The sequence below is a fragment of the Megalopta genalis genome, chromosome 3, assembly GCF_051020955.1.
Source record: "Megalopta genalis isolate 19385.01 chromosome 3, iyMegGena1_principal, whole genome shotgun sequence".
NCBI lineage: Eukaryota > Metazoa > Arthropoda > Insecta > Hymenoptera > Halictidae > Megalopta > Megalopta genalis.
In genome coordinates, this window is record NC_135015.1 from 3,967,205 (window position 1) to 3,983,850 (window position 16,646).

Genomic DNA, 16,646 nt, shown 5'->3' on the forward strand with positions numbered 1-16,646 from the left:
AAATAATTCACGCGTTCGCCAAAGTGGAACGATGTTTTGGGACCGCAAGAAAAGGGACCGGGAACAAGAAGGGAAGACTGCTGGCCGAGTCGGGACCGTGTAATTACGAAGACATTAAATCCATAGTGCCCGACGACAGACGATTAGATCGGAGACGTCTTATGGACGAAGCTTGGATTTATTGGCAATGAGACTGTTCATCTTCACGCTGACGCATCAGATAGTTGTAAACGTTACCGCATAATCTATTATTTTAGAATTTTTAGTTAACACTTTTGGTGCTCGATATGCGATCTCTACAATGATAGTGTTCTCAAACTGCGGTAATGTTTCTAGAATTCTAGATAATATACTTTCTCCTAATCTATATTCAATATATCTTTATTCGCACTTTTGGAGCTCAAGATGCAATTGCTACAGTGACAATGTCCTCAAATTCCCTTAATGTTCCTACAATTCTAGAAAGGACGTAGTTAGTTAAACTTTATTTAAGCGATATGTGTACATATCTTGTTACACTGTTCGTTGCCTTATGTCTTATAATAATAATAATAATAATGCCATTTTATCAGTTTACAATTTAGTAATTTATCAATTTATCCCTTATTCTTTATGCTGATTTCTATTTTAGTCTTGTCCTTTTAGTTTCATTTTTCTGGCGCTTATTATACTTACTAGTTTCCAACCTATCGTCTGCATTACATGGTTCAGTTCTTTCATTCATTCTTTCGCATATGCTTCTACTTTTCAAGCCAATGTTACTAGATTTAAAACAAGTCTTTATCAACATAATTTTCTTTTGTCAATAATATTACATAATTATTGCTTTGTTTTTGTTATCGTGAATACTGTGTACCTGCGAAATCTTTAGTAGACTGCGGATTTTATGCAATTTTGTCAAAAATTAACTTGGTCAAAAAGCAAAACTGTAAAGACATCAGAAAAATTTGAGAATATTTTTATGTTATTCTATTTACAACTTATTACAATTTTTAAAAGGAGAAAGACATGTCAATGCGTCTTACGTTTCTTACATTTAACTTGGAGAATTTTTATTGTGCATAAACTCAAATGTGCGAACAGTGCAGTGGTCGTAACAATCCTCTGTCGATCACTATCATTTTCTTCGATCGCCGAAAGTGACACGAGGTCGACGCGTTATCAGATACCTAGGCTGCGACAGTGATAGCGTTGCAATGAATAACGAGGTCGACAATGCGTGATTATGATTATACCCAGAGATTACGATGAGAGAGAAGGACGGGGGAAGGGAGAACACGCTGCAACGAAACGTTCGTTCGTAACGTCGCCGTTCATCCAATGTCCATGTATTATCAGCGTGTCCGCTAATCTGAAAATCATTGCGACACGCGTAATGCATATTTCAGGACTCCGCGGGAATGACTACGGGCGCGATGTATCGGCGATGTCGGCGCGACGCTACCGCGCAGCGGTCCAATTAACGTTTATAAGCGAAACATCCGTTCCGTGATTTTTCGCGCGGTGAATGACGTATCGCGGGGCGGGAATCGGCCGGACAGGTCTCGACGCCTCTCGGACTGGTTCCGAACCAGTTTCCGCTTCGATCCGAATGCTCCGGGCGAGACCGCATTACTCCCTAAGTATCCGACGGCCGATCGCCGCACTCGCGGCCAATTTATGCCCTGGACCGGTGAACGAGCAATAAGATTCGATAGGAAGGAGACTCCATCGTCGATTTCGAACCACCCCTTAAATCCAAAAGGGAGATCGATTTGAGAACAGTTTCGAAATAAGGGGGAATGAGTCCGGTGTGATCAGACGAACGTCGACGGATCTACGATTCCCCGACGATTGTTTCGCTTCTAATTAGTAGGTGATCCGTGCATTATAATGCATTCAATGAAACACACAATTATTTAAATGATGTAATTTTTATTAATACGGTTTGTGTTTTTATTAATGCGGTCAATGTTACAAAAATTTGGAAATTTTTTGCGAAATAAATATAGGCTCACTTAATATTTTCGTATTTGTATCCAAAAAATTATGATAAATGCAATTACAAATTGATCAATTACGAATGAAAACTTAATATTTAGTTGGTCATTCATTGCTCTTTTTATGACCTCAATTAAATTTATTTGGTCGAATTTTTGAAAAGTTATTTCGTTTGAAAAGGAGTCAGCATACTTTCCGTTGCGACTGTTTTAATGCAATTGTTACTGGTGCATATGCAATAGTTTAAAAAGATCGTGACGCGTTGTTGAAGATTTATTTAGTTAGCAATAGCTAGTTTAACCCTCCATTCGAACGGCGGGCCATTTTCGCAGCCGTACAATTAACAATGCTTATGACCATTCTCAGCTTTATTCGTGAATTTTTCAGAACATATTTTTCAAGATGCTTTTTATAGAGATATTTAGACTTTCTAATATCAAAGTCTGTCATTCTAAGCTTGGAGTCGTGACTATAAATTATCATGTTAGGATTTATAATAGTTTTTCAATTTGCATTCAAGAAATTATTGAACATATGAGTGTAGTACGAGTCAACGCACTCGCTTTCATTCTTTCATATGTATAAGATGTTCCAAATTCAATAAAAATTTAGGGCTCTACGAACGTTTGAGGTTTTCAAAACGAAGAAGGCTCCGATTGCGAAAGTCGAACACTGTTACACTATCGTTGCCTGCAACATGTGAAAGCGACAACTTGTTTCTTCAAATTGTATACGAACAAATTGCAAGCTTTTGACGTCTAAAGCTAATGAATAGATTTTATGTACTTATGACAAGAGCGAACAGATCAAATAGAAAACTGTAAGGACATTAAAAGAATGCTAGTATATTGGTACTTATTTTCAACTTACTATTGGGTTGGCAACTAAGTAATTGCCGATTTGTTCAATGAAATACACAATTTTTTTACTTGGAATGAAGTTTAATCTGTAATGTGTATTTTCCATTTTGTTCGATGACCTTTTGCCATCTCTCTGACAACTTGAAAATTCCACGCTCGTAGAAAGTCTGATCCTTTTCGGCCAAAAACTGAGTTAAGTGAGATTTTATAGCGTCATCATCATCAATTCCCAACCAATATCCATCAATTTTTGTCGAGTGGACAAAGACGTGTGCGGCCTAGCATTGTCCTGCTGGAAAATGACACCTTTACGATTGACCAATTCTGGTCGTTTTTCTTTGACCGCTGCATTCAATTTGTCTAGTTGCTAACATTCACGGATAATAAAAAATAACATAATAATAATAATAATAATAATAATAATAATTTTATAATATAACAGTTACGGATATCATAACTGAAATCGGCAATTACTTAGTTGCCAACCCAATAGAACCATTAAAAATGAAAGACATTTCCGTCTAAGTTATGTTTGTTACATAAAATTGACGTTAACTTTCATTTTGCATGAAGAAAATCGTTGAAAAAGAACAAGTTACAAAACGTTCCACACGCGGTTCCGCAATTCATAGCACTCTCGACTGCAAGCATTAAATACTCTATAAACGTCGACAATGTTCTAATGAAAATAAATTAAACGACGCATACAAGCTTGCTCGGACCAGCTTGGATGCTCGCCGCAGGCGTCTAGTTCGATGGGAATTTTTCTCGTGCGGTTTATCATGAGCATAAATGCATAAGCATTAGAAAATAATCCTAGACTTCTTCCTGTCTCTCTCTCTCTCTCTGTCTGTCTCTCTCTCTCTCTCTCTCTCTGTCTCTCTCTCTCTCTCTCTCTCTCTCTGTCTGTCTGTCTGTCACTCTCTCTCTCTCTCTCTCTCTCTCTCTCTCTCTCTCTCTGTCTGTCTGTCTGTCTGTCTCTCTCTCTCTCTCTCTGTCTCTCTCTCTCTCTCTCTCTCTCTCTCTCTCTCTCTCTCTCTCTCTCTGTTTCTCTAATCAATATTCAAATTAGAACGAAGTCTAGGATACAGATGGCGAGGGTTTCTCGCGCGTAGGATCGTCGCGGCGACTCGTTAAAGTTCCCGGCGAACGGTCCGGACGTAAAAGGAGATCCTTCGACGAGGAAGATGGAAGAGGAGGAGGAGGATCATCGGCGATATCTCCTTGTTAAAACGTGTCCACGTCCGAGGAGTAACGAGTAGCCGGGCTTCGATAGCGAATCTCGGCGTCATTCGTCGCTCCATTTACCTTCTAGACGCGGAGCGGAACGGCCGATATTCCCCGATCACGACTAACGGCCGTATATGGCCTGGAAATGTATATGTGCGCCGCCGCTCTTATCCCGCGCCCTTTTATATTTATTTACATGAAATACGCTCCTACCGCCGAGATAAACGCGCGCGGCTAACCCAGTTCGCGCGCGCGAGCGCAACACGCGACCAAGAACAAAGCCAGCAACGGAAAGGATATCCTTTCTCAGGATCGAGACCTCGTTACCGAGGAGATCGCGGCCGCGTAAAGGTTGGATTTCTTATAAGCGTCAGACGTAAACGGCTGGACGTATGCGTTCGCCGCATGCGATTAGATGCAACGTCCGCACGCAGATGATATTTTCTGTCAGCGTGAGACGAATGCTTCGCTTATGATTTGCGTACGATGCATTTAGTTTTCGGTATATCACCGTCTATGAGATAGAACAGTGGGTGTAGATCAGGGGTGTCAAACTCGCGGCCCGAGATGAACATTTTTGATGTCAAGTATCAGGACGTAAACAATAATTTAACTTTATATATGTTTATTACAATGTACTAGTCAAAATAAAAATATTTGTTTCTGTGAACATTGATTTTTTTTGCGGTCCACCTAAAGTTAAGCATTGTTTATTTATTATTATGGCCCAAGTTAGCTTTTGAGTTTGACACCCCTGGTGTAGATAAATCGTTACTGTTAAAAGAAGATGATAAAATTCTGTTGAGAATTTTAATAAGAGGAAAAATATCGATAATGTATACAAGACGCGAGATGAAGAGTTTTACTGTAGCATTTTAATAAGAAAATATTTACTGAATAATGGAGAGAGATATATAAGCAGTTTTTTAGATCGACTAAAGAACAAGTCAATCTTATGTTAACTCCTACTGGCTATAATTCTTTGGAGATTTTTATACGTAAACATTGAAATTAATCACGATGCGTTTACGTCCAAACTGCTTCCATAATTCATAACATAATTGAGATTACTGTGAACAAAATTTACGAACTATTACAATATCTTTTTAACATTATTTATTTTCTAATAATTCGTTATGATTATGACGACACAATTTAAGAAAAAAAAGGCGAAAAAATGTGTACATATCATAATAATTTTCTCTTTAACAGTAAAGAGGGGTTAATTAGAATACACTTGCAAATTAAAGGAACATCCATTTATTATCTCTTTCTCAATAACCTTGTACGAAAATCCTAAATACGTATTCGCGTCGAATGTTCGCCAGTGAACTGTACCCGCATCTTGACATTCGGAAGACGCAAAGAGTCGGGATATGAATTATCCTAACCAGAAAGTATGTATCCAGGAATACGTAATAACCAGTCGATGAGCCGGCATAGTGGGCATAATAAAGTAATAGGAAGCGACGCGGCAATTACAGCACGTTCGATCTCGCGGAAGGCTTGGAATCAAAGACACGGCGGAGAGCAAGCAGCAGGGAACAGAGTTCAAATATTCCGTTCCGACGGACGTAATGAATTTTTCTGCTTATCGAAGCCTCCGCGGACCGGCAATATCGGCTCCAGTTTCCTCGGATCCGGTCCTCGACGATTATCCGGCCGTGTTTCATTTTATCTCCAGTATCCTCGACGTTCCGGGATCCGCGGAGCCCAGCGAAAAATAGTTACTTCTGCCACGTGGATCGAAATCGGATTATTGACTACGATCGGAGGATCTCCTGATTTCCCCGCCCTCCGCGGAGTCTCAAAGTTCCAGCGGACTCGGCTATTCTGGTCGCCAATTACGGGACAGTCGTGAACCAGCGCGTTTTCTTGCCGCGGATTCCAGCTTTCATCTGTTGCTTGCGCCCGGAAATCCGTGGAAATCCAGTTTGTCCATTGCATCAATTTTGTCGTTACGCTGCGATATTGCTGCATCTGTTCAAAGACTGAAATGATTCTCGTGGTCCGTGGGAAAGTATTTTCGTGGGAAAGACAATCGTTCAAATTTGTGGAAACCGACGGACAGAAATCGTGATTCATGAAACTGTAAACTAGGCAAGAATTGATGTTACTTGTGAAACATATTTTGTAATATGATGAACATCATTTTTTGATATTACGTTAGTTTTCTTATGGCCGTTACTTTAATTCTTAATTCTGAGAGATATTGCTTTTGCAAATGTAGTTTAAACTAGTTACATAGTTTATTACATGCATATTAATTCTACTAGATACGTGCATTTCAATAAAATCTTAGTAATTTCTTTAATAATGGTTAAATAGTTAAATTAAAGAAGTTGAAATATATTTCATCTTCATATAAACTGTTAAATAGTTGCAACTATTTGCATCGGATATAATTTATACAATGTAAAGGAACGATCCCTTTCCTCTTAGAAATACACATAAAGAATTAAGTAATATGTGATATTCGAGGCATTTGACAAAACTCTCTGATACAAGATCAGTATTTTAAGTTCAAAAATCAGAATTCTTTATTTTTCATTTCTCGTTGATCAAACGTTTACCATTCCATTAGTCGCGTTTTCCTGAATAAGATAATATCAAACACAATATAATTACGATTATAATTATTTATGTAATAAATTCGAAACTTCGAAAATATTAAATAAAAAAGGTATACAGGGTGTCCCAAAAATGTCTCGCAATCCGGAAATGACGGGTTTCTCAGATCATTTGAAGCAACTTCTTCCTTTACAAAAATTTTCTCCGAGGCACCGTTAACGAGTTATTAACGAAAAACAGTAACCAATAAGAATCGAGTACGGCTGACGCGAGGCGGCCCAGCCAACCAGCGCACGAAGCCGTTCCTCTCATTGACTCGGCCGCCTCGCGTCAGCCGAGCTCGCCTCTCATTGGTCACTGTTTTTCGTTAATAACTCGTTAACGGTGCCTCGGAGAAAATTTTTGTAAAGAAAAAAGTTGCTTCAAATGACCCGAGGAACCCGCCACTTTCGAATTGCGAGACATTTTTGGGACACTCTGTAGTACACACTGTGTACTATATAAACGAATGTAGGGGTACTCAGTTTTCTAATTATCATCTCAATTAATAGATCACAAAAATTGTAACGTAATAATTAACCGTGAAGTCGTTTTGCCCCGTTGTGTGACACAGGATTCTGGTAAGTCTTTATTTGCGAGTCAATGAAAAAAGTTGGTTTTATTCCCAGTAACATAATAATTTCGTTCGAGATTATCACACAGGAAAAGATTTTGAAGACCGCCTGCAAAATAATTGATGATCCTATTCATAGGCTTCCGTTAGAGGAAGTGCTGAGTTAGGAATGTTAGGTAACAGGAAATCCCGTGAACAATTGTGCAATAATTAAAAATCGTGAGTCACCCGCAATTTCTGAAACACGTGTAGAACTTCCTGTTTTACATTTTACGTAAATCTGAACAGAAAAGTATCGGTTGCAATCGTTCATATTCAATGTCGAGCTACTTGTAGACTCGACATTATCAATTAATACGAAACCAATTATTTGTAACAAAGAAGGATTTACCAACAAATTATACCATCATGCTACAATCTTTTTTTACATATTCTCATTTTTCTGCATTTTATGTAACTCAGCGTAAGAAGCTATTTCTTGAATCGATTTGTACAAAGATAAAAGTAGCTATTAAGAAACGCTTCTCGGAGGGTATAAGATTGTAAAAATGTTTATTGTTGAATATTTATATTATTGTTCGATAGATTGATGTTTCTCGATAACGCGATGAACTTTGAAATATTTATTTAATACGAATACAAAATACCTAATATGGAACACCATTTTTGTACCATGGTGTTTCATAATATAGGTACTTTCACTTAATAACGTCAGAGTAACGTTATGTATCTCGCGGGTCCAAGAATTCTCCACGATAAGAATGTAATTATTTGCAATTATATTGCATCGGCACTTCCTCTTGCGCTCTGAAAAGCTGAAAAATGCAGTGAACGCGTAAATATTTGCAGCGATCGTTTAAATTCCGGCAAAGAAATAAATTTCGCCTGTTGAAATTCGATCTCGTTTCAGGGGGTAAGTGATAATGAATCACGGGAGGAACCTATCGATTTGTCGATAGGACTGCGAGATCGATTGCACCGTGAAGTAACGAGTGCGGGATGGCCCTCGATGGGCCGTCGGGTCATATCGCGGGGAAATTACGAGACACGCGTTGACCAATTTAAATCGGACGCAGAACAAACGCGATATGTACATTACAGCGGCCGCAGCATCCGACCGGGAACGACAATTGACAGTTTAGAATTGGACGGGACCGCTGACAGCGAATGAACGGTCGATCATGGACACTGACTGCGGTCGCCGCAATCACAGCCGATATCCCTGGACAATGCAAATAAATCGATTTTATGGTCGGAATGTCTGGACACGTGCGGGATTGCTGTGCGAATTATCCGACGTTGCAAGACAATCGCAGAAATATCTTCCCGATGCATCAAGCTTCATTTTATCTCTTAAAATGCATACATTATTTAAAAATGTACCCGGTATTTCTAAATAAAACGCGAACTAGGGTAGTGGAGCCGGCTCCTGTGGGGTGATCAATTGCTGGGCCGTTTTCTCTTTTTTTTTTTGGTTTCAGTAGAAGCAATCAAATTTTCAAAGCAGTACCAAGGCAAGAAAAATTATTGGAAATGCTTTTTCAACTTCAAGACCTAAGGATTAAAACCGTAATTAGAGGGTTGTTGGATTTGAATCTCTGTAAAGCAATCTTTTGTACGAGCGTACAGCAACTCCGCGCCAGCAACTATCTAAAAAAAGTTTTGGTTCACGTCAGATTAAGAATCAAAGAGATGAATGCAACGTTGGAATGGAACTGGATCAACCCAAAAGAAACAAAACCTGGGCCAAAAATGGCAATGAGAGCGCATCAGAATTTAAAAAGCAGTACATGTTCAGAACTGTGCACCGCATAGAACTTCAAACGAATTTAAGAAACACAAGATTGTGACCGAAAAATGATCGAAACATCTTACGACGGTCTACCTGTGCTAATTTTAGAGCATACAAAATAATTAAAAAATATTCAGTCAAAGGTACAAAAGTTATTCGAACAACAATTATTCATTATTCGTAACAAATTATTCTATTTATCGAAATAATTCTTCAGTTTTTATTCGCGAGTAAATTATTCGAATGTAGATTATAAAATTATACAAATAATAATGCCAATAATTATTGACCGCTTTTTTACGTAATTTTTTATATAATTTTTTGATAAGAATATACGTGCTTGTCAACATGGACCCTGGAGTGTACGATGACTTCCTTTACATCTGCAGAAAAATTTAGTTGTGCATCGATGATGAATGTACTAAAAAATAAATACCTTCACGATGCAGCAGATGAATCAAAAGTTAATCACAGAAATCAAGATGAAAGAAATTAATCAATAAACTATGGAAGATATATGTATATACACTATAATTATATATACACTATATGTATAAATATATATACATTATACACTATAATTATATATACACTATATGTATAAATATATATACATTATACACTATATAAATATATACACCATAATTGTTATTCAAGTCGATTTTTTTCCGACTTAATTCCTGTACAAATAAATTCTTTTTCGCGCGCGCGCGAATGACAAATAATTTCATTCATTCAAATGAATTTTCATTCGAATAAAATCTTATTCGGACAAATTGTTATCTAGTTAAATTTGTGTTCGATTAGATATTCATTCGATAATATCACATGTAATTTTATTCGTTAATCCTTATCTCTTATCCGTCATCCGAATCAAATTTTACCCGACTTTGATTAGAGGTTCACCTACGGTGTAGAATTCTAGAAGATGGCGGAGATGGGAGCGGCGATCAATTCCATCGATCGCGGCTAGATTTCCTCGCAATTTCTCCCGGTGGCCAGGCGTTTGCTTAAAGAACTGCGCGGCGTGTTCATTATCGGGATTTACCTACCCGCCACCGCGAGCAAAAATTTTAATTGACCACCGTATACGGGCTCGGCTAATGAGACGATTCGCTCGTGCCATCGTGTGCAGGTGGTGAAAGGGAGCAAAAGACTTATGGGAACGGAGAGGCAAAGGTTGCCCGAAAGAACCGGCGCAGAAGGAACCTTTTGCGGCGTAGATCGCCGATAGTCTCGCGATCGACTGGCCAATCGGCGAGAAGACTGTCCGCTTACCCCACTGGGATCGAGTTTCTTTTATTAAGTCATCCTGCGAACCGTGTCGCCATTTCTTCGTATATTTTTCCACCAACTCCGTTGTGCAACTGTGTTTTCGATGGAACGCTCGACGCGGTTTAACGAACACGTTAGAACAATTATTTAGGGCGAACGTGACACCGCTTTGCAGTGGCACATGTGACACAGATTAAACGTTTCCATTAATCAATGAAAGTTTATCCTCATTGATCTATTTAGTATTATTTGTATGCGACGAAATATTCGATAACTAAGAATTTTATAGCGATTATAATAAATTATTGAAAGTGTGAGAAAATTGGATTCGATATATTTCATTGTTGCGCGTTACAAATTTTATGGGTAACTGTAGAAATCAATCAAAACGATACTATTTTATATAAAATTTACTGTTATTTGGAACTCGTATCACAATTATTTTTTTTGTTGCCTTCTGTCCGGTGAAATTAATTTATAAGCTGAAAATGTTCTTTTAACACGTTGAATGCCACGCCGGTTTTACAGAAATTGTCCGTGACGCCACGATGAATTTTCTTTTATGTGATACATATAATGTTGAAATATTATCTGTAATAGATAAGTTACAGTGTATAACCATGCTTGACATGTTAATTGCGACAGGGGTCACTGTTTGAATTGACAATGGTAATAATACAAAATTTTAGATATTGACATTTGTTTTAAATTATATATATTTCTATCAATTTGGGCGCGCCGGTCACCGGTGGCCCCCATGGCGTCACCGCCAAGTTAAGTGCCGGTCACCAGTGACCCCCGTGGCATTCAACGTGTTAACACGTTCCGTGCCGAGCTTTTTTTACTCGAATCTTCACACTTTGATATTTTACTAAAACTTGATGTATTACGTGCAATTATTAATTCTCGTACACATAACAACGTAACAAAAACTTATCAACGCCCATTCTTACGGTGGAAATTGATTCTTCGGTTCTAAATTTCTTGTAAACAATTTGTTCAGTTCACTAAGTAAACATGCAAGCGTGTACCATCGATGGTACACGTGGCACGGAACGTGTTAATATCGCAAAATGTGCTTAATTTTTTGTGGGTACATTTTGTAGGCATGAATCCACAACTAATTTCATTCAATCTTCTAGTGGAATATGTATTTGTATAAACATCCGCTTCCAGTGATAACAATTTCCAAATTATTCGACGAGCGCATACCGTGTTCTTTCCGGTTAACGATAGCCAATTCCCTCGCAGTAATTTTTTGCCGGTAGCTGCTAGAGAAGCAAAGTTTAAGCAGCGCTCGGGATTCGTGAAGAATTGATTCGGTTTCTTCCAAAATCCCGTTCGTCCCGAACCTCCAGAAAGTTCCCGTCCGAGCGATCGGACCTCTCCGGTTCTCCGTCGCTTGAATATTCATGCGGCAACCTTGCCGACGCGCGTTCCAGATTTATATTCATGAAAATTCTAAAACGCTTCGCGCGGCGTTTTGCAGGTTTAACGGCGCGGACCGGGCCCCGAGCTTCACGCGAGACCAACTTCCTAATTATTCTAGAGCGCACTTTGCGCCGCGGATCATCGGCGAGGCCCCGGCGATCATGCAACGGAGATTTTGTTGCATCCGCTTTACAACTTGTTATCAGACGTCTCGTTAACTTCTATCTTGTACATTCTATTAACCGTGAAACTCGGAGCTGAGTGCAATTAGTCCTTAAATCGAGGCGCGGAATTTTTCCTTCCTTCTGATGCCTTCTAAAATTATGTCGTTCGGTGTGTAGGGTAATTTATTTCCTGATGAATTAGTTCTGCTGGAAATCATCTTATCGGTTAAAAAAGTTGTTTTTTTGTCTAAAAAGATATAAATCAACCCGTTACATGGTAAGAACGAGACGGTCTCCCAATGAATGTTTCATACGTAATCTGCTAAATATGAATGTTATTAATTTCTTTTAAAGCGAAATAAGATTTGATTACTATACTACCAAAAGCTAAGAATGGAAGTAAACAAAGATATGCTAGAAACAATTGTGTCGTTCTATCAGGGAATTGATTCAGGCACGAAAATCTGCTAATCAATGCAGTTGTGAAAGAAATCGCAGTGATTGAATAGAAACAAAGGTATTGACACACTTATAATATTAATAATACCTGCTATATCATTGAATTGACTTATTTCAATGTGCAGACTGTTCGTTTTTATTGCAATAGAATTTCATTGAAACGTGATAAACCATTTGCAGCAACGAACATTAACATCATTCTTATTTCATCTTTATCATGAAGAATATAATTATTATCTTTCTTCTTGTGAAATAATCTATCAAATTAAAAGTTCGTGTGAAGATGTCTGTGAGAAAAAGTACATGAATTACAATATGTATAGTTACTGGAAACAGTCTCCGAGCCGACGAACGTTTAACAAATCACTACCTAAACTGAGAGTATTTCGCCGCTGTGTGCATAAATGATTAACACGTTCCGTGCCACGTGTACCATCGATGGTACACGCTTGCATGTTTACTTAGTGAACTGAACAAATTGTTTACAAGAAATTTAGAACCGAAGAATCAATTTCCACCGCAAGAATGGGCGTTGATAAGTTTTTGTTACGTTGTTATGTGTACGAGAATTAATAATTGCACGTAATACATCAAGTTTTAGTAAAATATCAAAGTGTGAAGATTCGAGTAAAAAAAGCTCGGCACGGAACGTGTTAAAGCGGTAAGATCTGCTGAGAATTTGCGAATTCGGAAGATTTGCAAAGCCGGCGAACACGGGGACCAGGGTTCGTCAATATCTGGGGACATAATCTTGAACGAATCGAGGGGAAGTGCTCGATTTTCTGGAAGAAAGTAAGAGGATCGATTCGTCCTACGCCCTGGCCCGACAACTCAATCCATTTCCCCGATTTCCGCTAATCCCGCATTCATTTTCTGTGCAGTACGTGTTCGTGGTGATGCTGGTCTTCCTGCAGGAAGTTGGAGTCGGCGTGCTGTCGCGGCTCTACGAGGAGCAGGTCGGCCCGGAGCTCAAGACAAATCTTAATACCACCTTCCTCGAGAACTACTCTGTGTACAGCACGGAAACGGCCGCGATCGACCAGATGCAGATAGAGGTGAGAACAGAACTAAGGTTAACCCTTAGCGGACGACGACTTCTTCGGCCGAGTCGGGTAGCAGGACGAGACGATTTTTGCAAATATGTCGAGTGTCTTATATGGTACAATAAAATGATCTTACATATCAATATTATCGTACAAAAACGTTATGTTTCGCTAGTTTATCTATATTCGCACTTTTATGAATATAATTTTACAAAAATTATGATTTGTAGTTTCGTTCGGTGTGATAGTTTATAAAACATTGACCAAGATGCATTCTTGGTTTATCTGGACATGTATCACAGAAATAGGTCGTCTCATGTCTTCCCCCTGGTTTGTTTCGACTGGAACAAACTTTGCAATCTTTCTTTGTGCCAGTAACAATTACACGCAGTTTCTCGTTTAGACAAATTTCGTCAGAGTTGGTCGTCGAACTTGAAGATCTATCTCGTGGTTGACGAAAATCTCCTCTCAATTTGTTGATCAAAATTTTGCGAAAGTTCAAATCTGTAACTGGCTGTTCGTTTCTCTGCCTTTTTACATGTTTTTAGATAATGTACGAATTGATTAAACAAATTTCCAGTCCCCGAAAAAATAATTTGCGCCACCGCTTCAAGGACTTTCTCATAAAACAGTACGTTGAACAATGTTGGAGATAACGAAATCTAACATAAACACCGACTGTCGCCTCTCACTCGCCATTCGTCCTACTGCGCGAAACGCCGTGGCGACCGAGAATCGCCTCTCGTCCGCTAAGGGTTAAAGCAGGAGAGAACTGCCATCAAACGAACACTTTTGTTTCGGGCAAGGTAACGAAAAACTAATCGTAAGATCGGAAAGATCAGTTCTTTTACTACAATAAGTTCTCTGCTTGCTTTATATTCAATTTTTATTTAAAAAGCGAATGTTGTCCCATTCATGAATTGATCGCATTGAATGGTTCGAGCATGTTCACGAATGGGACAATGTAACAAAATAAAGGAACCTTGGTATCAATCTTATGAGTACTGTTTCTTACTTTTTGTAATATAATATTACACACAAATCTTAAATTATATAAATCCTTGCATCTTCGCAGCGACACATTTTTACAGTAGTTTTCAAATAAATAGAAAGATAATCTTCTTGAGCAGTACTATTTCGGTACGCCCATTCGAAATGCCCGTGCACGGAGTCATTATTTCAGCAAATCGAGCCTGAAGTCGTTAAACGGAGCTTGCGTCTGTACCCTTGGATGTTGGGACGCGGTTGTGTGTGCCATCAAGAGGGCACTCTAATAGCTGGCTCTTGCGAAACAAGGCTTTAGCCATCTTGGTTTCGTCCGTGAGTCTTGGAAGTGGTACTTGTTGCCGGAAGTTCTACTTGCTGGATCGGGGATGTTGTCTACATCTGTCGATGCTGGAGAGGAATTCCGCGAATCATTTGGCAGGATCTGAGGATCAGTTAGCTACCACCGATCCGGGCTTCGGTTCTTTTGGCTTCGTCTATGAGATATAAAGGAGCTTTTGTTAACCCTACTTGGAGGATCGATAAAGCTGTCTACATCTTTTGAGGCTGAAAAGGGATTCTTCGAATCAGCTTCCTCGATCAACTCTCTTAAGTTATCGAGTACTTGCCTCCCAATATCGGAACGACGTTGCATGTCATCACGTCGACAGCGGTACCTTGATTGACCAGCTTCTGTAGTACACGAATTTGAATGTATTGCCTTCATCTAAGAAATCGAAAAATAGCTCTTGTCTGCGAAACCGCTAGCTGTGTGTCCTTGATCCGCATTGTTATTTAAGACTGTTGGAATTTCAACGATGACCCACCTAACAGTTTTATGGCCCCTTGCGAGGGTGAGCCGTTGCCTACAGAGGCCCAGGTGGGCCCAGACGACAGTTCAAAAGTAGACACCGAACCGTGAGGTTGCCACCTCGGGATTTTCACCAACACCAGATTTCTGTATCTCTGTAGTTTTGCAATATATCACCATCGCTTATTTTACTGGATACGCGAATGTTCTGGAGTAGAATTTGTAACTCTAAATAAAGTGCTTTTGAGTATCCTTTCATTCTACAACAAAGACCGTTGGAATAATTATGCCCAACAAGGTATAGAGTACATTTCTTAGCACATTTACTGTTCGCGCGTGGTCCAAAAGTCGTTCCTCTTGGCGCAAGCACTAGCCGCATGTCTCTGATCTAGATCCTCGCATCGGAATGTTCAAGCTATAAAGCCACAGTTCTGTGCACGCGTGGCCCCCAAAGACGGTCCTTACTGGCGAAAACCTTAAAAATTCCCAGGCCAAATTTCCGTGGCCCGCTTCACTTAACAACCAACGAAATCGTACTTATCGAAGCACACTGTTCAACAAAAAGACAAAAATATCCCAGTACTCTCTGTTTACGATCTCCGTCCTCGGATCAGCTCACGAATTAGGACGACCGTAGGTCTCGCGACATGCGCCTCGGCATTTACAACCCCCATAACCATAAAGATCGTCAAGTTCGCCAGTGTTCGGCTGTTCGCGAGTCACGTACACTTTCGTCCAGAGCCTCTTAAAGGCTTTATCGTCCTCACTTGCAAACTTGATCGATCCTCGAGCTCCAACGGCGCTCGGACGAAAAGCGGGGTTGCAGCTCGAACGAAACAGTTTAAGAAGACATCTGTTCGCAATTCGTGCTTATCAGGCCCGGGCCGCTGCCTCTCCAGCCCCATCGTCCCCGCGCCAGTTCTCTTTATTTCTCACGGTATCTTCGAACGTCGGAGGAAGGTTCTCGTCGTTAAATTCCGCTCGGCGCGGAATAGCTGCGGGCTGGCCAGCCGAAGCTAGCTGCTCGCGATATCGCCTAGCCATTTTTCTTTATGCTGGCGCGTTGCGACTGCTCCGCGAGTACTCCGCGAAAGCAAATCATCGTTATCGCCGCGGAAAATGCTCCCGGCTCGGCCCGTGTAAATCGATTAACGCCGAGGCTCCTTCATCGATCCGTTTCCTTCCCGTGGAGCACAAACGCGGTGCTACACTTTCGTGGCGAAGTCGAGATACCGTATTCCAGGTTTGTAACGACCGAGGGAATTCCCTTTTCGGCTATCTAATACACTGCAGCTTCCTGCCGACCTGGAAAATCTCGATCGGACGGTCAACCGAGAGGAACCAGTGCGTTCTGTACCTTTAACCCCTCCTTTTTCGCTGCTGGATCCTTAGATGTGTGACGAAATGCGGTAGTTTTTAATAATGAAGGATAA

At 39.9% G+C, this 16,646-nt stretch overlaps 1 protein-coding gene across 4 annotated transcripts in view; it reads left to right on the plus strand.

Moving 5' to 3' along the window:
* LOC143258959 (CD151 antigen) overlaps window positions 1–16,646 on the plus strand; it is a 208,801-nt gene that overhangs the window by 185,323 nt on the left and 6,832 nt on the right. For all 4 annotated transcript variants that reach the window (XM_076519626.1, XM_076519627.1, XM_076519625.1 and 1 more), the window contains one exon: window positions 13,257–13,430. In XM_076519626.1, coding sequence (XP_076375741.1) covers window positions 13,257–13,430 — 174 coding nt within the window. The remainder of the gene's footprint in view (window positions 1–13,256; window positions 13,431–16,646) is intronic.